At 40.6% G+C, this 23,751-nt stretch overlaps 1 protein-coding gene across 1 annotated transcript in view; it reads left to right on the forward strand.

Annotated features, from left to right (window-relative positions):
* The window catches only part of LOC143943041 (cytosolic phospholipase A2 delta-like), a 92,707-nt gene that overhangs the window by 63,709 nt on the left and 5,247 nt on the right, over window positions 1-23,751 (forward strand). Inside the window, exons 11-17 of the mRNA XM_077464536.1 lie at window positions 584-720; window positions 3,042-3,264; window positions 8,152-8,269; window positions 10,132-10,269; window positions 13,671-13,778; window positions 15,150-15,347; window positions 22,096-22,262. Of these exons, the coding sequence (XP_077320662.1) occupies window positions 584-720; window positions 3,042-3,264; window positions 8,152-8,269; window positions 10,132-10,269; window positions 13,671-13,778; window positions 15,150-15,347; window positions 22,096-22,262 (1,089 nt within the window). The remainder of the gene's footprint in view (window positions 1-583; window positions 721-3,041; window positions 3,265-8,151; window positions 8,270-10,131; window positions 10,270-13,670; window positions 13,779-15,149; window positions 15,348-22,095; window positions 22,263-23,751) is intronic.

The raw sequence follows: 23,751 nt of genomic DNA on the forward strand, positions 1-23,751 counted from the left end.
GACCCAGAACAAGCATGCAGCAACAAATGCAGATGTCCTGACCTGTCCGAGGTCAGTGTTTCAGGAAGTAATAAAGTCTATAGATCTTCATCTAAATGTTACCTGGTATCAGTCTTGAGAAAGTCTTTGTACAGCAGGGCATGATTGAGAGAGGATGATGCAGAATAAGTAGCCAGTCATTCCATGTTGAAAGAATCATGCTTATAGGAATAAAAAACAGAATGACAGAAATATGAACATCATGTTGCATTTTCACTGACCAGCAACAGGCTGGGATGAGTCCAGGGTGACCTGGTTTCAGAGAAAGTCAGTTGAATGATGCTGCCCATCAGACTGAAGACATCTAGTGGCAGAAAAAGGTATTGCATGGGAAATCTCTGTATGGAAGGTGAATATTGAAGCAAAAGCTGGTTTTGTTATTTTATCTTTTAACATACTATTCATTTTTTATCCTGATATTTTTGTTGAAGTTCTGCTTTAAGCATGTGTCCTTTCACTTTGCCATATATTATTATTTTAAACATGTTTACATGTTTTTTTATTCTGAGTGAATGCCAGTTCTGATGTTTCTTCATTTGAACAGGTTCCTGTGATTGCTATTGCAGCAACAGGTGGAGGTGTGAGAGCAATGGTTTCACTTCTTGGCTCCCTGATAGCACTAAAGAAACTGAATCTCTTGGACTGTGTGTCCTACATCACTGGAACATCTGGATCCACATGGTAAGGCTCCTGGGTGTAGAATACCTGTCACTTGGGGGGCTCCTGTGTGCAGAATCCCTGTAACTTGGGGGCTCCTATGTGTAGAATCCCCATACTTTGGATGGCTCCTGCATGCAGAATCACTGTGACTTGAGGGCTCCTGTGTGTAGACGTCCTGTAACTTGGGGGGCTCCTATGTGTAAAATCTCTGAGACTTGGGTGTCTCCTTTCTGTAGAATCCCTTTGACTTGCGGAGCTCCTATGTGTAGAATATTTGTACTTTGGATAGCTCCTGCATGCAGAATCCCTGTGAGTTAGAGGCTCCTATGTGTAGAATCTCTGTGACTTGGGGCTCCTATGTGTAGAATCCATGTGACTTGGGGTGCTCCTACCTGTAGAATCCCTGTAACTTGGGGACTTATATGTGTGGAATCCCTGTGACTTGGGTGGTTCCTTTCTGTAGAATCCCTGTGACTTGGGGGCTCCTATGTGTAGAATTCCTGTGACTAGGGGTGTTCCTATGTGTAGAATCCCTGTAACTTGGGGGCTTATATGTGTAGAATCATTGTGACTTGTGTGACTCCGTCACTTGCGGAGCTCCTATGTGTAGAATATTTGTACTTTGGATAGCTCCTGCATGCAGAATAACTGTGAGTTAGAGGCTCCTACGTGTAGAATCTCTGTGACTTGGGGCTCCTATGTGTAGAATCCATGTGACTTGGGGTGCTCCTACCTGTAGAATCCCTGTAACTTGGGGACTTATATGTGTGGAATCCCTGTGACTTGGGTGGTTCCTTTCTGTAGAATCCCTGTGACTTGGGGGCTCCTATGTGTAGAATTCCTGTGACTAGGGGTGTTCCTATGTGTAGAATCCCTGTAACTTGGGGGCTTATATGTGTAGAATCATTGTGACTTGTGTGACTCCGTTCTGTAGAATCCTGATGACTTGGGAAGCTCCTATGTGTAGAATCCCTGTGACTTGGGGGCTCCTGCATGCAAAATTCCTGTGACTTGGTGCTTCTGTCTGTAGAATCCCTGTGACTTGGGTAGCTCTTGTCTATAGAATCCCTATGACTTGGGAAGCTCCTGGGGGCAGAATCCCAGTGACTTGGGGAATTCCTGTGTGTACAATACCTGTGACTTAGGGGGTTCTCCTGTGTGTAGAATCCCTGTGATGTGGGGGTCTCCTGTCTGTTAAATCCCTGAGATTTAGAGGCTCACGTGTTCAGAGGGTAACGTCCTACTTAAACAGTAGTCACCAGAACAGTTGGAGAATTTTTCCTTACCTGCATTTCCAGTGGTACATGTAAGAATCTTGGATTTCTATTTAAAAAATAGAGCGATTGAATAGAGTGATTAAAATACCTGATAGGGGTGCTAATCATGCCCCATGCTATACAAAACTACAAAAAAAATTTGGCTACTGTGTTTTTTGCACAGCTGTCCAGGACCCAGATCAACTTATTTTTCTGGCAGGTATGGCAGGTTTTTGCAACCACCCAGATTGCAAGGATAACTTGCCACAAATTTGTGGCAGTGTTGAATTGTAAGTCTGCTAACTTGCTGTACATTTTCACTGGCAAGTTATAGACTTTCAGAGCACTTGAAGCACAAGTTGACACTTTTCCAATTTGTAGCAAAACTGCGTGGCAAGTCTCTAGCAAGAGCAAAGTTGCAGTGGTGAGTCTACAGCAAGAGCGCTGCAAGTCTAGAGCATAAAAATTCCCACAGTGACCCCTGTGGTGGGATGACTATTGCACGACATAACTGAACAAGAACTTGTAGCAGACTTGCAGAATGTTAGATCTGGAGTCATGCAATGTGGACTTTCTGTAATAATGCAACAAACTTGTGAAGCCTGGCAAGATTAGCAATAGCTTAGCAAGCAATATTCAAACTTGCAGCACATTTGCTTGCTATCTGGGCAACTATGGCTCTGCAGCCACTGACAGACTCCCCAGCTCTTCACATGTGATCACACATGAAGCAATTACCTGCAGTGAAGGATAGATGAGCAGTCTGTGTCCAGGGCTGTCCATTGTTCCCTTACTGCATGTAATCGCTACTTGTGTGATTACATGCAAACGGCCGTGCACAATGTCAGCCTGTTGTTGATTTGTAGCGGCTTCCTGTCTGCAGCTGATAACAAACACCTGGCTGTACCCACCATATACAGTATATACTAATCTAAGTAGTGTAACCATGTTGAAATGTGGGGGGGCAATAGAAACAGCCCTGAGCCCGTCTTGCAGAATAGCTTTTTTTGAAGCTACAAAAGCTTCCAAATCCTTATAGATACAAACTGTAAATCATTTTCTGATGGTGATTTCATTTTTACACAGGACACTGAGTAAATTATATGCAGATGCCAACTGGTCACAGAAAGATCAAACTGAAACAGTAGAAGATGTTCGCAGGAATGTGACCAAGAGCAAGATGTCTGCCTTTTCCTTTGATAGACTAGCTTTCTACCAGTCCGAACTGAGCAAGAGAAAAGAGATGGGTTTTAAGACATCTTTCACAGATTTATGGGGCTTGACAATAGAGTCCATGATGTATGATAAGGTGAGTGAATAACCTATGAAGAGATGTCGCAAGGTTTTGTTATCCACATGTTCTCACCCAAGTAACATGCAGCTGGGGAACACCACAACCTCACTACCCCCTATATTAGTGAATGCATGATGGAAGGCTCATTTTTTTGTTGTATAGAAAAGTGATGGATGATCAATCTCATACTGACATTTAATATTTTAAACTGTTCCTACTGTAGGATATTGAGCTAATGAGAACTCTTTCTACTGTATGGTAATGTGCAAATTCCATCCCATATGATGTGAATTTATGTGTTCCATATTTTCTACCGATGAGGCCTAGTAAGCATAAAACAGCGGTGTGCACGTTGCAATAAATGCTTATGTAAGATTGGGCTTTTCTAACTATACAACAATAGATCAGGATCTATTGAGCATAACGGGAAGGATTTGCATGGCTTTGTCTAAAATAAAAATCAAACCTTTTGTTAATTGTGTTGTATTTGTGTTTCCGATGGGAAATGTTGGACGTGAGCTTCTTGGCTGAAAGTCCGACCGTGTGTATGCTCCATCGGACATTTCCCATCGGAAAATCCGATCGTGTGTACACGGCATAATAGAGCGAGTGAGCGAAGGCTCCAACAAAAAGGTGGCGAAGGAACTAAGGGGAATAGAAGCATCTCTTTAAATAAAATAATTTATATGCCATTATTTCCAATACAAATAACAAAGGGTTTGATTTAGATTTTTTTGGCTAGCAGGTTCTCAAATTTTCCGCCAACAGAACTTTGCTGTTGGACTTTACGATCGTGTGTACTCAAGTCCGTCGCACAAGAGTTTCACGCATGCTCGGAATCAAGGGTGAGCTGGAAGCGATTGGTCTTGTAAAACTAGCGTTCGTAATGGAGATATCATGTACGTTCTTGTACATCACTACGTTCATAATTGTGCTTTGGAAGCACTGCCCATTCATTTCAATGAGCAGGGCATTTTGGGAGCGATGTATACAACGCTCCCAAACTGCCCAAAAGATGCTGCTTGCAGGACTTTTCCTAACGTCCCGCACCACCCCAGTGTAAAAAGTCAAACTGAAATGAATGGGAGTAGGGATGAGCCGAACACCCCCCGGTTCGGTTCGCACCAGAACTTTCGAACGGACCCCAAATTCGTACGAACGTTAGAACCCCATTGAAGTCTATGGGACTCGAACGTTCGAAATTAAAAGTGTTAATTTTAACGGCTAATATGCAAGATACTGTCCTAAAAAGGGTTTGGGGACCTGGCTCCTGCCCCAGGGGACATGGGTCACTGCAAAAAAAACGTTTAAAAACTGCCGTTTTGGCGGGAGCACTGATTTTAATGACGATTAAAATAAAAATAAAAAGTATATAAATATGGTGCCTGGGGGGTGTCTGTAGTATGCCTGTGAAGTGCCACGTGTTTCCAGTGTTTAGAACAGTCCCTGCACAAAATGACATTTAACGGAAATAACGTCATTTAAAGCTGCTTGCGGTTTTAATGTTATATCTGGTTCCTGCAATATGGTTGAAAATCATTGAGAAAAATGGCATGGGTAGCCCTCCCTGCCCATTACCAGCCCCTTTGGGTCTTGTACACATATTAAGGGGAACCCCGTACCCATATTAAAAAAAGGAAATACGTGTGGCCCCCAGGCCCTATATACTCAGAACAGCAGTATACAGGCGGTGCAAACAAGACAGGGACTGTGTAGGTTTGTTGTGTTAAGTTGAATCGGTTTGTAATTTTCAACTGGTACATTTTTAAAGTGTAGCTCCAGTCAAAAAAACAATTTTTAAGCTTTTTGGAAAACATAGGGAAGGGTTATCACCCCTGTATAATTTGTTTTGCCGTCCGTCTTTTTCAGAGCACGCAGACAGCACGCACAATCTCCTAACACTGACTGAGAGCTCTATTTAAAACTAGCAAGATATTTAGCTAGATAGGTGGATATAGCGGTGGATATAGCGGTGTATACTGCATTCAGAGCACGCAGACAGCATGCACAATCTCCTAACACTGACTGAGAGCTCTATTTAAAACGAGCAAGATATTTAGCTAGATAGGTGGATATAGCGGTGTATACTGCGTTCAGAGCACGCAGACAGCATGCACAATCTCCTAACACTGACTGAGAGCTCTATTTAAAACGAGCAAGATATTTAGCTAGATAGGTGGATATAGCGGTGTATACTGCGTTCAGAGCACGCAGACAGCACGCACAATCTCCTAACACTGACTGAAAGCTCTATTTAAAACGAGCAAGATATTTAGCTAGATAGGTGGATATAGCGGTGTATACTGCGTTCAGAGCACGCAGACAGCACGCACAATCTCCTAACACTGACTGACAGCTCTATTATAAAAGATAGATATATCGCTAGATATATAGGTGAATATAGCGGTGTATACTGCGGTCAGGGCACGCAGACAACAACCACTACAGAAGAGCAAGAACGAAAAATCGGCCGATAACGATCGGTGTATACTGTGTTGAAGGTACACAGAACACCCATTAACTGCTACAGATGCCAACACACTACACAAGGCCGCCGCGCTGGCGGCCTTATATAGTGTGGGGCGTGTACTACACAGCCTGAGCTATGATTGGCCACAGGCATCCTGCCTGTGGCCAATCATGGCTCTCCTCGCTGCCAGCGCTGTGATTGGCCAAGCATGCGGGGTCACAGTGCATGCTTGGCCAATCATGAGCCAGCAATGCACTGCGCCATCGCAGTGCATTTTGGGCCGTGTGCGCCACACGAATTTGGTGCGAATGGCCCTTAAAGTTCGGAATTCGCACGAAGCTCATCCCTAAATGGGAGGTGGTTTTCAGGCGTTATTTAGGCTAAAACGCCTGAAAACCGCCTCAATGTTAAGCTGGCCTTAAAGTGTTACTAAACCCACAACAGTCAAATCAGTCTGTATATGCAGTAAGGCTTGATTTACACCTATGCATGTTGCTTTTGAACATTTAAGCAGTGTTTTCTCCATCTTAGTACACGTGTTTTTGATGCGTTTTGCATTTCTGATTTTTTTGTTTGTTATTTGGCTAATTTGTTGTTGTGCAGATTAAGGCCCAGTTCACACTGGTGTGAACACAGACATTGCATGTGATTCGCACCTCATTGCTGTGCAGATCACATGCAATGTCTGTACAGTTTGTATGGCTGAATTTGAATCTCATTCGGACCAAAATGGTACAGGACCCTTTTTTGGTCCGCACTGTGAAATTGGACAGGAATCGGATTGCATGGGCATTCACACCCGTGCAATCCGATTCCTGTCCGATTTCACAGTTTGCAGCGGTTCTCAGAGCATAGTGTGAAATACCTGCGATTTTGATGCAGTGCGGAATCCGCAGCAAATTCGCTGTGAATTCGCACTGCATCTACATCAGTGGTCATCAACCCTGTCCTCAGGGCCCACTAACATGCCAGGTTTGCAAAATAACTGAAATACATCATAGCTGATATAATTTGCTGCTCAGTGATTGCAGTATTCTAGTCTACAGCTCCCCAAGGTAATATATAAAACCTGGCCTGTTAGTGGGCCCTGAGGACAGGGTTGATGACCACTGATCTACATGCTTTTCTACTGCTTCTCGATTGAAGTCTGATTATTCTTCTCTTGTTATCAGTCAAACTCCAGGTGTATTGAGAATCAGACAATTTATTTCTGATGTGTCACACAAAAGGATGAAGCTTACAAGCCAAAAGATGCAGTAAGAATCACACAAAGAGATGTACAACCCTCTCCTAATACCTACAATAATATAGCCTCAATGCTTTTATTGGCTGAGGAAACACAGATAGCGTGCCTGGTACAAAATGGTACTTTATTTGGATAATCAGTGTTTCCTGTACAGTCTTGTCCTACCATATATGGTTACGCCTAATCATCCTACAATTTACTATGGAGTTAGTTAAAGCAAAACGATACAGCAAGTTAACACAACGTCCTCAGAAGTCATTTTTAAAAATCAGTCTCTGGGTTATTGTTTTTCTAATAAATTTTCTAATAGTCTATTGAAACAAAAAGGCAAAAAAAGTCCCTGACCCTTTCCAAGGCACAAAAATGCATTCATGTGAATGTGCTCCATAGGAACCCATGTTAAAAAAATGTCCTGCATTGCTGCAAAAAGCACGAAAAAACGCATTGGTGTGAATGGAGTCTAAAGTGTACTTGTTACAATATACTCACTGTGGAACCTAAGGCTGGACACACACCTATGCACTTTTAGTGCTTTTTGAATTTTGCAGATTTTTCACTACAGAACGTGTTCTATAGGAAACCATGTTAAATGGACTTTAGTGCAAATCTGCAAAATGCAAAAAACACTAAAAATGTATAGGTGTGAATCCAGCCTTAGGGGTAATCCTCTGCATTGTGTAAAAAAGCTGTTTGATCCTGACTTCTCGGATCTTCCCCTTCTTCCACAGTCCCTGAATTCATCACCTGATAGAACAGAGCCTTGGGAGGACTCTGCACATGCTCAGTTTGGTGTGTATTGCTAGAGAGTTTTTTTTTTTTTTCTTGGGAGGATGCATGTGATTGGCACAGGGCGAATCAGCACTGTCCAGACAGAGAGGGTCAGGACAGTCAGAGTAGAAGACAACTCAAGCTTTAACCAGACACTGATAGAAGTCACAAGACTGCTATATACAGCTGATGAGAAAGGGTATTTAGCAGTTTGTATTTACTAAAATAGTTGCTTTTCCATGTTGTGTGTACTGTGGGAGATCAGATATAGTGAATGCAGGATCCTGGGTTTAGTAACATTTTACCACATGACCGCTGAAAGTTTTACTGTCTTTCATAATAGCTTTTGTAATCATAATAAATGAACAAATACAAATATTTACATCCTTTATTTAAATTATGTCTTTTCTGCAAACAGGTGAATGAAAGTAAGCTGACAGATCAGAGGAAAGCTCTGTGTAATGGACAGAACCCTCTCCCTTTATATCTGTCCATGAACGTCAAACCGAACGAGAACTCCACATTGGATTATAAAGGTGGGAATGTGAAATCTAATGCATCATATCTCTTATCTTAACATGGTTGCCTTGGTCCAGGGCCAGGACAAGGGGTGGGCAGGAGGGTGGCTGCCCCTGGCGCAATGGTATATTGCAGGGGTAGGGGGCACCCTGAGCCTAACCCTAAGGGAGAGGGGGGGTGCAGTTTGGCATCTTTGCCCTGGGCGCTGGATGACGTTGTCCCGGCACTGCCTTGGTCAGTTGGTACGAGCAGAAAAATCATAAAAAGAAAGGGCCATTTTATTCAGGAAATTGCAGTAGGACACTGTTGCAAGATCTAGTGCTTGAGGATGTCACCAATGTCCCCTGCTCATGGTATACATCACCAGCAGAAGTGGTGGCAACTTGTCTCCTCCAGCCTGGGTGATAGTTCTCATTCTCAACCATTAATAGCCTGCAGGCTGGGTGAGTTGTGACCACTATTGCGGGTGGTGATCTGTACAATGAGGCATGCTTCTGAACATTGTAAATGATTTCTTAAAGAGCAGAGGTTAGGCAATTTTTAGGCAGATAGGATGAGCTATTTTAGCTATTTAAAACATTAAGAACTGTTTGGAAAGTTGCTTTTGTGAGACTTATGCCCCATACACACAGTCAGACATTCCGACCACAAAATCAGTCAGATTTTTTTACGGATTTTGGCCGAAACTAGTCTTGCATACACACAGTCGAACAAAGTTGTTGGAAAATCTGATAGTTCGGAATGAGGTGACGTACAATACGTACGATGGGACTATGTAGAGGCCAGTAGCCAATAGCTTTCGTCTCCAAATTTTTTCTGAGCATGCGTGGCGGTTTGTGCGTCGGAATTCTCTACACACAATAGGAAAAATTCCAATCGGATTTTGTTGTCGGAAATTCCGACAGAAAAAGTCTAAAAGAGCCCACACACGATCGGATTTTCCAACAACATAATCCGATCTGACTTTTTCCATCGGAATTTCCTACCGTGTGTATGGGGCATAAGAGTATATTTAGGGGTACTAGAAAAATAGAACACTGGATAGCCGCACTTCAAAAAATTCACATTTATTAAAAAATTGAATATCAAGGCATCACAGGTCAATACAGACGCATTGCACAGCTTCTGATGCGTTTCACACCAGATATGGTGCTTAGTCATATGACTAAGCACCATATCTGGTGTGAAACGTGTGAACAGTTGTGCAGTTAGTCTGTATTGACCTGTAGTGCCTTGATATGCATTTTTTAAAATAAAGGTGAATTTTTTGGAGTGCGGCTATCCAGCGTTCTATTTTTCTAGTATCTCTGTTGCAAACAGAGCCAGCACCCTGTCTAATTGCAGAGACAGCTGTACTCAGAAGTGATTACTCTAGGGCGGTGAACTCCCACATTTCATTAGTCTGTATTTAGGGGTACAGCAGAGTATTTTGGATCTTTTGGTACTTCATCTATTTAGCTGAAAGCTTTAGCTACATTTTTGGGGGTTTTGACTAGAGTGAAAAATGGTTATAAACTCTGAATGGACAAAGTGAAAGATTCACAGTATGATGATAATGACATGGTCAAAGGGGTAAGGTATGGTTACAAGGGCTAAGGGAAGCGTTGAATGCAAATTTCAACAAACTTTCATTTCAAACCTGTGCTAGAGATGTAATCTTGTAATACTATTCAATGGCTAATCAATTGCATTATTACTGCAAGCTGCCTATGGAACAAACCCTCTGAAAGTAAGTAGAACAGATATTATCTATGTATTATGATGTTATTCCTTGTAGTCACCTGTTACTTTATGTTAGTGCTAAAGAATACAATATTTATATATTTAACGTGAAAAGTATCCAGAACTGTATGACAGATCTGTGGTGTGTCCTTTTTAGAATGGTGTGAATTTTCCCCTTATGAAGTCGGACTGCTGAAATATGGAGCCTTCATACGGTCCGAAGACTTTGGCAGTGAATTCTTTATGGGTAGAAAAACAAAAGACCTTCCAGAGTCCAGAATCTGCTTCCTTCTGGGTGAGTCATATGCTTCTATTATACCTGTAAACAGTGGCGGCTGGTGCTCAAAATTCTTTGGGGGGGGGGGGCACAAACAAACAGCCACTATGCCATCAATTGCAGCCACTGTGCCCATCAGTTGCTGCCACTGTGCCATCAAACGCAGCCACTGTGCCCATTAAACGCAGCCACTGTGTCCATCAAATGCAGCCACTGTGCCCATCAAATGCAGCCACTGTGCCCATCAAGCGCAGCCACTGTGCCCATAAAACGCAGCCACTGTACCCATCAAACGCAGCCTCTGTGCTCATCAAGCGCAACCACTGTGCCATCAAATGCAGCTACTGTACCCATCAATTGATGCCAGTGTGCCCATCAATTGCTGCTACTGTGACATCAAATGCAGCCACTGTGCCCATCAAACGCAGCCACTGTGCCCATCAAATACAGCCACTGTGCCCATTAGACGCAGCCACTGTGTCCATCAAATGCAACCACTGTGCCCATCAAATGCAGCCACTGTGCCCATCAAAAGCAGCCACTGTGCCCATCAAGTGCAGCTACTGTGCCCATCAAACGCAGCCACTGTGCCCATCAAAAGCAGCTGCTGTGCTCATCAAGCACAGCCACTGTGCCATCAAATGCAGCTACTGTACACATCAATTGATGCCAGTGTGCCCATCAATTGCCGCTACTGTGCCATCAAACGCAGCCACTGTGCCCATCATCTGTGTGTGGTAGTGCCGCGCAGTATATAGAGAAAAAAGAAGAAAAAGGGAGAGAAATAGATTAGGGAATAGATGAGGGAAATATAATAGGAAGTGATTAATCACTTAGATGGAAACAAGAAAAATGAAATAGGGATGTCGAAATGGACATATATTATGAATACGTTGTATCAATGGTCACCTCTTATGTCTAGCATATACATAGGATTACAGTACAGGATATGCGTGGTATAAACCGAAATAGTACTAGTAACAGTAATCCAAACTGAGTGAGATCTGGGTACTCATATATAATAAGATAAAACTCAATTAGTATAAAGAAAGTGCCAAGTGTCAAAACTTATATGTGCAAGAATTGCAAGAAAAGCATCTATATAAAATAGCTGATAACATAAAAGTGCCAAGTGTCAAACCTTAAATGTGCCAATGAAAAGCCACACAAAGATATATAGCAGCAAATAAACATAGATTAATACTCTGTACAATCTATATATTTCCTTGTGCAAACACTGCAAGCAGCAAGAAAATCAAAAAAACAAATAAATAAATAAATAAATAAAAATTGTGTGCTGGTGCTTTAAATAGTTAAAAAAATCAAACAAGCAGTCCATAAAGCTGAGTGTGCAAATGCTGCCAGTGCAAACTTCAACAATATTACAAAATCGAGTGTTGGTGCTTCATAAATCATGCAAACACAGGAGTGTAGTAATCCTTTCTTTCCCTCCATCCGGTGGGTGAATGAGTGTCCCCTTACCTTACAGCTGTAAGGTTACAGTGTAATCACAATAATAATAAGGGTCTCCTTGCGTTCCCAACCGTGTTTTCCCAGGGCGGGTGTACCTCACAGAGCATAGAAATGATACTTCATGGTGTAGTAATTTTGTATTTAAATTTATTAAAAAATAGCAGCAGGGTACTCACATTTAGGAGCACAAATAAATAGCAATGGATACATAGAACGAGCGGTGCGCTCAGGCGTCACTTCTGGTGTCTCTCTCTCTTTCCGACGCGTGTTCGTCACTGTCACGTGACTTCATCAGGGAATGGATAGAGAGAAGGAAGTGTCCCTAGATTTAATTGTTATAGCGGCCATTTTATTGTAACCGGAAGTCTAAATGCGGCCATTTTTAGAATGTTGTATTGCCTCAAATAGACTAGTGGACATTGTTCTGGTGGTTTAAAGCGGGTACGCTTACTGCGGAACGGTCAGAGGGCTAGTGACACCGGAAGTGTGCATATACACATTGATACATTCGCAATCTTCGCTAAGATGTATCAAAAGAATAAAAAGTTAAAAACCAAATATTTATTTATAACAAAATAGATTCCTAAATTTAATCTAACGGCTAAAAATAAAATGAGATGAATAATAAAAAGGCAAGTATATATTAGCATCAAATTGACTCTATAATTTCTCTCTCTGCGTGCTGAGAATTAAAAGAAAATGATTAAAAACATTATTAAAGAAAAATAAATAAATAAATAAACAAAAAGAACAAAAACATAAAAATAAATAAATAAATAGTAATAAATAATACTGTGCCCATCAAACGCAGCCACTGTGCCCATCAAACGCAGCCACTGTGCCCATCAAATGCAGCCACAGTGCCCATTAAATGCAGCCACAGTGCCCATCAAGCGCAGCCACTGTGCCATCAAACGCAGTTATTGTACCCATCAATTGATGCCAGTGTGCTCATCAATTACTGCCAGTTTGCCCATCAATAGCCACTACTGTGCTCCATCAAATGCTGCCAGTGTGCCCATCAATTGCCGCTACTGTGCCCCATCAAATGCTGCCAGTGTGCCCATCAATTGCTGCTACTGTGCCCCATCAAATGCCGCCAGTGTGCCCATCAATTGCCGCTATTTTGCCCCATCAAATGCTGCCAATGTGCCCATCAATTGCCACTACTGTGCCCCATCAAATGCTGCTACTGTGCCATCAAACGCAGTCACTGTGCCCATCAAACACAGCCACTGTGCCCATCAAACGCAGCCATAGTGCCCATCAAACGCAGCCACAGTGCCCATTAAACGCATCCACAGTGCCCATCAAGCGCAGCCACTGTGCCATCAAATGCAGTTATTGTACCCATCAATTGAAGCCAGTGTGCTCATCAATAGCTTCTACTGTGCTCCATCAAATGCTGCCAGTGTGCCCATCAATTGCCGCTACTTTGCCCCATCAAATGCTGCCAGTGTGCCCATCAATTGCCACTACTGTGCTCCATAGAATGCTGCCAGTGTGCATCACCTGGCTCTTGCCTGTCTCGCAGAGGGTCAGCGGCGGTGTCCTGCTTGCTCCTTGATGTCTTCTTCTGTCCTATCTATCAGACATCCAATCACAGTGCCTGACATTTCAGCCAATCAGGTTGACAGGTAACAGACTCGAGCACATGGAACGCACAACATTGCGCACTGTTGTTCACCTTTTTGGGCCTATTACGCAAAAAGGGGGCCCGGACACCTGAATAGGGGGTGTCAGCGGTGACCATAGATAGATTCATGCAATGCATGGATCTATCTATGGTGATAGAGCGGAGCCAGGAAAGAGGGGGCGGCGCTCCTGCGCCCTTTATGGACGCACTGCCACTGCCTTTAAATTGTCACTAGAGCATTATCAGATATCAATAATAATACATTGTAATGTAATATCCTTGTATTATAATGCATGCTTTATTTTGACAGGGATGTGGAGTAATGTCTTCTCTGTTAATCTGCTGGATGCCTGGTATGAGGCTGTAAGCTCAGAAGACTTATGGCACAGGTTCACCCGAGACAATGTGCTTGACTTAGGTATGTCTTCTCTTCTCTTCTATTTATTCAATGTAAAATAGGTTGTAGGGGACAGTTATATGGCCTGTTTTTCGATGAGCAAATGCAGCTTGCTTTTGACATGAGCTTGAGATCTTCTGCGATCATTCAGAAGGTCCAGTTTACCTGTATTTGCAATGCATTTGCATTATTGCATCCTAGAAGATTTGTATTGGAAGAAAAGCAGTCTTGAAACAAACAAAAGCACAAAATATCCAAAAACTTAAAGCTGAACTCCGGGCATGAAAACGTATATATATTCTTTAATGACCACAATGGTTATAAATCCACATTGCAAGTCCAGTGGTTACATTTTAAAAGTAGCAGTGATATCATCACTGTGCTGTATAGAGAGCAGAGCTGTGGCAAGAACCCAGGATACCTACCCACTACAGGAAGGTTCTTTGCAGAAGCAATGTAAATGTGTAGAGCCACCCCAGATCACTTTTATTGAACTGCCAATCTTTGGCTGAAAAAATGATTCCAAGCTAATGGCTGCAGCCATAAACTCTCTTTAACCACTTAAAATCCAAACTGTTTATAAATGGCCTTGTGGATGTCAAGTGTTAAACAGGGGAAAACCTGGCAAATCTAAATATGAAGGGCACAAGTTGTAACTTAAGCTGGCCATAGACAGTTTGAATCTCTGCCGGTTCAGCAGGAACCAGCCCAAAATCGAACCATGCATGGGCAGGCTGAATGTACCCAAGTTGATCTATCAACTTGGGTACAACCAGCCTGTCGGATTTTACTTGTGATTATTGTTATTGGCTATTATAGCTGCTAGCAGTAATCGCTGTGTGTTCTCAGGGACGGCAACCGCACCATACCTTCAGAGGTCTAGTGGAGTTTATGCCTCGACTGGTTAGAACTATTTTAGCAGCAAAAGGGGGACCTCCTTAATTTTAGGTGGGTGGTGATAAAAATATAGCTGATCGGTGCATACCATCCATATTTGCTGGTTAGTAACAGACTACAGAGTAGCTCTTTACCTAGTCTATCATATAGAGGAGGATTTACTAAAACTGGTGCACACATAATCTGGTGCAGCTATGCAAGGTAACAAATCAGCTTCTAACTTCTAAGCTTGTTCAATTAAGATACAACAATAAAATCTTAGAAGCTGATTGGTTACTATGCACAGCTGCATCAGATTTTGTGTGTACCCGTTTTAGTAAATCTCCCCCAGACTGCACTGCAAGTATTTCATATGGCTATTGGTGCAGCTTATGCTCACTACCCCTGCTCTCTTTCATTCTGCTGTAAGGTGACTACTGTAAAAATATTGGCTAAAATCTATTGGCTGAAAACTAGAGAGTGTAATAGTTACAATTTGGTGTATGTGTTGCACAGAGGATGAAGAAGCACTAGAGAGGAAAAGAGCCTCGGCCTGCCTGGGCACGCGTGTTCTGCAACCAGCGGGGGAGTTCAGCAGCAGAGTGCGAGGGATTCTTACTAACCGCCCTCTTGATGGAGAACATCATAATTTCCTACGAGGATTACAGATGCATTCAAATTACATTACACAGAATGGCTTCTGTACATTTGATTGTAAGTCCAATGTAATGTACAAAGTTTATGCAATTATGTACCGTTGATTGTAAGTTTGTCTCATGCCTGCAGTGACTTGTTATTTTCCCTGCTGTAATTTGTCCTTTTAATGTATTTGAGCACCTTTTATATTTAAAGAGGTTGTAAAGGTTAGTTTTTTTTATTTTCTAAATAGGTTCCTTTAAACTAGTGCATTGTTGGTTTATTTATCTTTTCCTTCGATATCCCTTCTAAATGTTTTTTTTTCTTTGTTTTCTTTGTCTGAAATTCTCACTTCCTGTTCATCCTCAATAAGCTGTTCCGTTAGCTGTTCTGGCTGACTAAACACCGCTTGGATGATGGTGTGAAGTTTACTGTGGAGAAACAGGAAGTGAGAAATTCAGACAAAGAAAAAAAACATTTAGAAGGGAAATTGAAGGAAAAGGTAAGTGAACCAACAATACACTAGCTTAAAGGAACCTATTTAGAAAATAAAAAACAAACCTTTACAACCCCTTTAAATGATTGAAGTTATTCTGAAAAGATGAATGTAAAAAGCAGACCAAAGGAAGGACAAACTATATATATATATATATAGATTTAAAACTAACAAAACTATATCTATATTTAGATTTTGTTGCAGTTATGTTCATTTTGACCAGAAGTTAAAGCCAAATTGAACTTTTAAGTTAAATTAGTTAAATACATTCCAGATACATGAAAGCAAAAGGTGTGCATACATTTTGCCATTTTTATTGTAAAAGATGAAGAAACCGCGCTAAACAACTCTGGGTGTAGGATAGACAAAACCAGGCGGTGGGCTCAAAAGAAGTATATATATGTATAATTATAGGTTGCAGCCCCCCCCACAAAAAGAAAACCCCCAACTGGGGTTTCTCCAACAATAAATATAACTTAACAACCGGGGTAACTGGCGCTACCTATTTAACAAAAAGGAATAATAGTTCTCAATACTTAGAAGAGAAATGTATTTTAGAGGAAAAGTCTCAAAAAAATGCCAGCAGGTCCAATAAAACCAACGACCTATTTCACAACGAATAGTCTCATATATCCAATTGCTACCACATGAAGATAATATCCGATGGAAGCCACAATGCAATCCTTTAGAACCCACTAACTTCAATTCCCTACAAGAAAAAACACGCAACCTCTACCAAAATCGTATACAGTCGCATGGGTTGACCTATTGCGACTCGGACACGATTATGGCAAGTGTAATTATTATCTAATATATTTATAACCGTATTCGGAAACTCTATATAATTTACCCAAAAAATTATTTTCTAAATCCTGTGAAGAAAAACTGAATAGCATAAACAGTGATACTTAATGCGACTATAACCTTAGAATCGCATGAGTGTTAAAATATTGTTATATCCAACAACTTACAGCTAGAATAGTAAATAAATCTAATGTGAAGGTACAAAAACTCTTGAGAAAAAATCTATATAAAGTGCATTAAAAGTGTATGTGAAAAATCAAGAAATTAAATTGCAAAATATATAACGCAACCAATACCCAAAATGAATCGCAAAACCTGAAAAATATATGATAAAAAAATATATATAAATAAAAATATATATAAATCAAAAGTGAACCTCAAAATATAAAAATAATTATAAAAATAAAATTAATAAAAATAAAAATAAAAGTGATGATATAGTGTCCAATTGTCCAAAGAAATCTTCAAAAATATAAGTCCAGCAATAAATGTTTCATAAAAGTGACTTTTGTGCTTGTTGTGCAATCTTCAAAGTGACTTCCGTGCTCCCCCACAAGGTGCCCCACTCACCAGAAGAATACACCCCTGCAGGGGTAATTCGCCTTTTAATCAAATCTGAAGAAATCCAGCTCTTTGGCCCGTATATTGTATAATCATTCGTATCCAGAAGGAAATTCCATTTATATCCTAGCAGTAAAAAGGGTCGCTGGTTCAAATCCCAACCATGACACTACCTGCCTATAGTTTGCATGTTCTCCCTGTGACTGTGTGGCTTTCCTCTGGTTTCCTCTCACACTCCAAAGACATGCAGGAAGGATATCCTTCCTGCATGTCTTTGGAGTGTGAGAGGAAACCAGAGGAAAGCCACACAGTCACAGGGAGAACATGCAAACTATGCATGTCTTTGGAGTGTGAGAGGAAACCAGAGGAAAGCCACACAGTCACAGGGAGAACATGCAAACTATAGGCAGGTAGTGTCATGGTTGGGATTTGAACCAGCGACCCTTTTTACTGCTAGGATATAAATGGAATTTCCTTCTGGATACGAATGATTATACAATATACGGGCCAAGGAGATGGATTTCTTCAGATTTGATTAAAAGGCGAATTACCCCTGCAGGGGTGTATTCTTCTGGTGAGTGGGGCACCTTGTGGGGGAGCACGGAAGTCACTTTGAAGATTGCACAACAAGCACAAAAGTCACTTTTATGAAACATTTATTGCTGGACTTATATTTTTGAAGATTTCTTTGGACAATTGGACACTATATCATCACTTTTATTTTTATTTTTATTTTTATTAATTTTATTTTTATAATTATTTTTATATTTTGAGGTTCACTTTTGATTTATATATATTTTTATTTATATATATTTTTTTATCATATATTTTTCAGGTTTTGCGATTTATTTTGGGTATTGGTTGCGTTATATATTTTGCAATTTAATTTCTTGATTTTTCACGTACACTTTTAATGCACTTTATATAGATTTTTTCTCAAGAGTTTTTGTACCTTCACATTAGATTTATTTACTATTCTAGCTGTAAGTTGTTGGATATAACCATATTTTAACACTCATGCGATTCTAAGGTTATAGTCACATTAAGTATCACTGTTTATGCTATTCAGTTTTTCTTCACAGGATTTAGAAAAGAATTTTTTTGGTAAATTATATAGAGTTTCCGAATACGGTTATAAATATATTAGATAATAATTACACTTGCCATAATCGTGTCCGAGTCGCAATAGGTCAACCCATGCGACTGTATACGATTTTGGTAGAGGTTGCGTGTTTTTTCTTGTAGGGAATTGAAGTTAGTGGGTTCTAAAGGATTGCATTGTGGCTTCCATCGGATATTATCTTCATGTGGTAGCAATTGGATATATGAGACTATTAGTTGTGAAATAGGTCGTTGGTTTTATTGGACCTGCTGGCATTTTTTTGAGACTTTTCCTCTAAAATACATTTCTCTTCTAAGTATTGAGAACTATTATTCCTTTTTGTTAAATAGGTAGCGCCAGTTACCCCAGTTGTTAAGTTATATTTTGCCATTTTTAAACACCAACCACAGCCCTAGCTGAAATGCCTGTCCCCTGCCAGCAGCTGCAGAGTGGGACCCCTTCTGTTTTGAGTGATCCTATTGCAGAGGTCTGAAATGCCCCCTACTCCAATCAGCAGGAAGCCTGAGCTTTGTTGGTTACAGAGCTAAAGGTCTGCCTCAGTAGGGGCATTTTCAGGCCTCTTGTATATATGGAATAGTCAGTGCTAGATATAATGGTATAAAGGCAGCTAGCAATAGGTAAGTATACAAAAAACAGAAAATGCTAAATAAAATAAAAATGCAGAATATAGAAATTATGATAATAAGCAGCAGTCAACTAGAAACAGATAGTCCAAATCCTTTAAAAGTTCCCACTTTTCATGTGTGCTTCCACCATCCAAGGAGAGAAATCACCACCACTTGTGACTGAAGTCAATAATACACTCACCATTTTAAAACTTTGGCACAGCAGCTACAGTGGGGAAAATAATTATTTGATCCCCTGCAGATTGTGTAAGTTTGCCCACTTAGAAAGAAATGAAGGGTCTATATGTTTTATCATAGGTATATTTTAAATGATAGAGACAGAATATCAACCAAAAATCCAGAAAAAAACATGATACAAATGTTATATATTGAGTTGCACTTCAGTAAGTAAACAAATATTTGATCTCTAAGCAAAACATGACTTAGTACTTGGTGGAGAAGCCCCTATTTGCAAGAACAGAGGTAAGACATTCTTGTAGTTAGTTACCAGGTTTGCACACATCTCAGGAGGGATTTTGGCCCAATCTTTACAGATCTTTTTTAAATCCTTAAGGTTTCTTGGCTATCACTTGGCAGCTCGAAGTTTCAAATCCTTCCATAAATTTTCTATAGGTTCATGGACTGGAGACTGGCTAGGCCACTTCCTGACCTTAATGTGCTTTTTTTAGATACTCCTTTGTTGCCTTGTCGGTATGTTTTGGGTCATTGTCATGCTGGAAGACCCATCCGTGACCCATCTTCAGTGTTCTGGCTGAGGGAAGAAGGTTATCATCCAAGATTTTACAATACATGGCCCTGTCCATTGATCCCCCAAAGTCAGCCTGTACCTTTAGCAGAGAAACAGCCTTAAAGCATAATGTCTCCACCTCTGTGCTTGACAGTTGGGATGGTGTTCTTAGGGTCAGATCAGATTTTCTGCTGATTTATTCTTTCAGATTTACCAAAACCATATAATATGAGGTCAAACCTTAGGCATTTCAATGTGTATGCGATCAGGCAGGCCCTTGCCTTACATGGTTTTGGTAAATCTGAAGACAAAAATCAGCAGAAAATCTAATAGTGTGTATGGGGCTTTACTGTCAAAGAGCTCAATTTTGGTCTTATCTGATCACATCACTTTCTCCCAAACCTTCTCAGAATCATTTAGATGTTCATTGGCAAACTTCAGACAGGCCTGTACATGTGCCTTCTTGAGGAGGGGGACCTTGTGGGCGCTGCAGGATTTCAATCTATGGCGGTGTATTGTGTTGCCAATGATTTGTTTGGTGACTGTGCTCCCAACTGCCTTGAGATCATTTACAAGCTCCTTCAATGTAGTTCTGGGCTGATCCCTCACTTTTCTCAGGATCATCCTTACCTCGTGAAGCAAAATCTTGCATGGAGCGCCAGACTGAGGGCGGTTGATGGAAAAAAATTTATTTCTTCCATTTGCAAATAATCGCTCCAACAGTCGCCTGTTTGAGTTGTCGTTAGGTGTACCTTCTTAAATTAATAGGACTAATCTGTGTACCACATGAGCACACACTGTAGCCAGTCTGTAGGAGCCAGAATTATTGTTGGTTAATAGGGGATCAAATATTTATTTTACTCACTGAACTGCAACTCAATTTATAACATTTGTATTGTGTTATTTATGGATTTTTGGTTGATATTCTGTCTCTATCATTTAAAATACACCTATGATAAAAATCATAGACCCTTCAATTCTTTGCAAGTGGGTAAACATACAAAATCTGCAGGAGATCAAATACTTATTTTCCCACTGTAACATTTGTAAGCCCCTGTACACACGGTCGGAGATTTCCACAACCAAATCCGTCGGATTTTGCCCGTCGGATTTTGTCCGTCGGATCTTGTCCGAAACTGTTGCATACACACGGTTGAACAAAGTTGGCGAAAAACCCGATCTTTCAGAAGGTGATGATGTAATTTCGTTACGATGGGACTACATTCAGGCTAGTAGCCAATAGCTTTTATGTAGGAATTTGATCTGAGCATGCGTGGCACTTGGTCTGATCAAAATTCTCTAAACATGATCGGAGTATGTCCGATCGGCCCAGTTGGTCGGAAAATATTTCCAACATGTTGGAAAATTGGGTCCGACGGATATTCCAAAGGAATCAGTCTGATGCATACCACACACAGTCGGATTATCCGACAACACGGTCCGATAGGACACATTCTGACGGATTCTCCAACCGTGTGTACAAGGGCTAAGACATCACAGCAATTCTCTATGGATAACACAGCTCCATCAAGTCTTCTCATCACAGTATCCACTCTGTATACATCAAAAAACAATAATGCACTTACTCCAATGGCCACCAACTCCAAAAATGGAAGTGGCCATGTGATGTCAATAAGTAGCCCCTCCCCATTTTCAGACTTCTGCAGAGAGATCACTGCTTCCACACAGAAATCAAGTGTCCCACTCTGCAGACGCTGGCATAAGACAGACTTTTCTACTAGGCTGTGGCTGCTTTAAAAATAAAATAAACGAAATCATTGAACACTTTTTTGTTGTGATGCACCTGGAATGTATTTAGCAAATTTAAACTGAAGGTTCAATTTAGCTTCAAGAATTCTGTATATATTGCAGGAGTAATCCGATCCAAAATTAAACATGCTACAGACAGCGTAAAGCATAGGACAAGCATTGTACTGTGCTGTAGTGTGATGCATTTTTAGAGTGCGTTGGTGTGTAAGAATAAATGGCACCACAGGGCACCAAGGTGCAAAGGACACGTTTGCACGTGTGCGTTGTAATAACATGCCCAATGACGCTGGATGCTTAAAACTTTTGCATTCTCACCAACTGGAGTGGAGGCAACATTGATACGTCATGTTAGGGCACTTAGCTGGAAGCTTTTGCACACCAAAAGGGTTCTGCTACCACCTAGTGCTGTAACTGGAAGTAGATATAGAATTGAAACACCACACCATAATATTGTAATCTAGATACAAATTTATTCCGCTGTAAAATCAAACGAGAACTGTACATAAAACCAATGCATTTGGGGGTAATCCTTGGCCTTTCATCAGCGTTTAGAGATGTATATGGATTTGGCAGTAAAAAGTTAATCTTGAACTAACGATTGGAACTGGCACATGCCAAGATTGTTTGTGTCACATGAGCACTACAGTTTATATATGGAGGAGGAGATTTCAGGATAATCTTACCAGTGTTAATCACCAATAATGAAATGTTTGTTCTAGGCACAGAATTAGACAAATCCCCTAACAAGCTGACTCCCAATTCAGAAGATCTCTGCCTGGTGGATTGTGCATATTACATCAATGCAAGCTTCCCACCACTGTTACGAGAAGAACGCAAAGTGAACATGATTATGTCATTTGATTATGGACTCTCAGATAAATTTAAAGTAAGTAGTAAAAAGACAACACACGAGTTTTCCTCTCAAAGCCTGTCTCTGCTCACATCGGTCAGTATGACAGATTGGTTAACCACTTTTATACTTGGGAAAATGTTAAAATTTTTTGCACACGTTCAAGTTTATTTTGCTAGAGATTTATTTAAAACCCCCAAACAATTATAGATTTTTTGAAAGCAGAGGCCCTGTAGAATAAAATGGTAGAAGTTAAATTTTTTTTATTTCACAGCATACAGTATTTGTGCAATTGTTTATTAAACACACCTTTTTAGGAAAACACTAAAATGAATTTTGGTGCACACAAGCACCATAAATTATCCACTTTTTTTGTAAATTATAGCAGATGGGGTTGCGTCAAGTAAATAGATACCAAACATGTCAACCCTTAAAATTTTGTGCACCTGTGGGTAAGCAAAAATGTCGGTACCCCAAATTGCTCATAGGTGACACTTTAAAAGCTTTTGCAGGTTATTGATTTAGAGTTAACCTTAAATTATGGCCCTAAAATTCTTGCTCTCACTCTGTCGTTCCTTACATGCGTGGCACAATTTCGTTTTTGATTAATTATTCCAGCCCTACATTTTTTTTTTCAATCAAAAAAGCTTTTAATAAACCAAGAAAAACATTAACAATCCGGTGGCAATACAAAAGATATATTGCAATTCAGAGCATATCAACAATGAATCATGAAATATCATGAGTTGCATTCAGTCCACTCAGGGAATAAATTCTAAGACCAGAGAATGGCCTAGAAACATTTAATTCATTCAAATGTTCTAAAAGTTTCAGTGTATCCCTTTATACAGTAGAATTGCTAAAAAGACATTTTTGAAGCCTAATTTTAACTATTTCCATAGGACCTAGTCCCGGAGTATCGAGCCAGGGGGCCCAAAGCTTTTCGAATTTACCTGGGCAACCTCTATGTTGGTACACATACCTTTTGAAAATAAGGGTATTACCTATATGGGTCACCCATTGCTTAACTGATGGGGGATTTTCTAAATAATTAAAAGCATTTTGCGGGCCTGCAAAAGGATGCAGGAGAATGCCACTCTCATCTCCTTGGGCACTTGATGATTAAGCATACCAAGAAAACAGCACTTTGGGTCGAGGGGTTCTGTGCTTTGAAAAACTCTGTTAAGAGTGTTTAAGACATCTGACCAGTAGGGATGCAGTTTCGGGCAGCACCAAAATTCAGATTGCCGTTCCTGCACTAAGAATCAATGACGCTATCCGCAGAACTGTCCTTTGTCCTTAACTTTAACTTCATCTGGCACGGTTTAGGAACCTCTGCTATCCACCTTTACGCTTGCGTACTGACCCAATTTGGAAGCATCTGCTTCGCTTACATCCAGTAATTTAGCACATCGTTTTCTGGAGGCACCTGGCTATGGAGTAAGCACACATAAAACAAGGTGGCTGCTATAAGTGAAGTGTGCTGCAACAATGAATAATTGCTTTTAGCTAGCCTTGCAATTAT

Source organism: Lithobates pipiens, unplaced genomic scaffold, assembly GCF_037356315.1.
Source record: "Lithobates pipiens isolate NorthernLeopardFrog02 unplaced genomic scaffold, aLitPip1_a1.2 Scaffold_30, whole genome shotgun sequence".
NCBI lineage: Eukaryota > Metazoa > Chordata > Amphibia > Anura > Ranidae > Lithobates > Lithobates pipiens.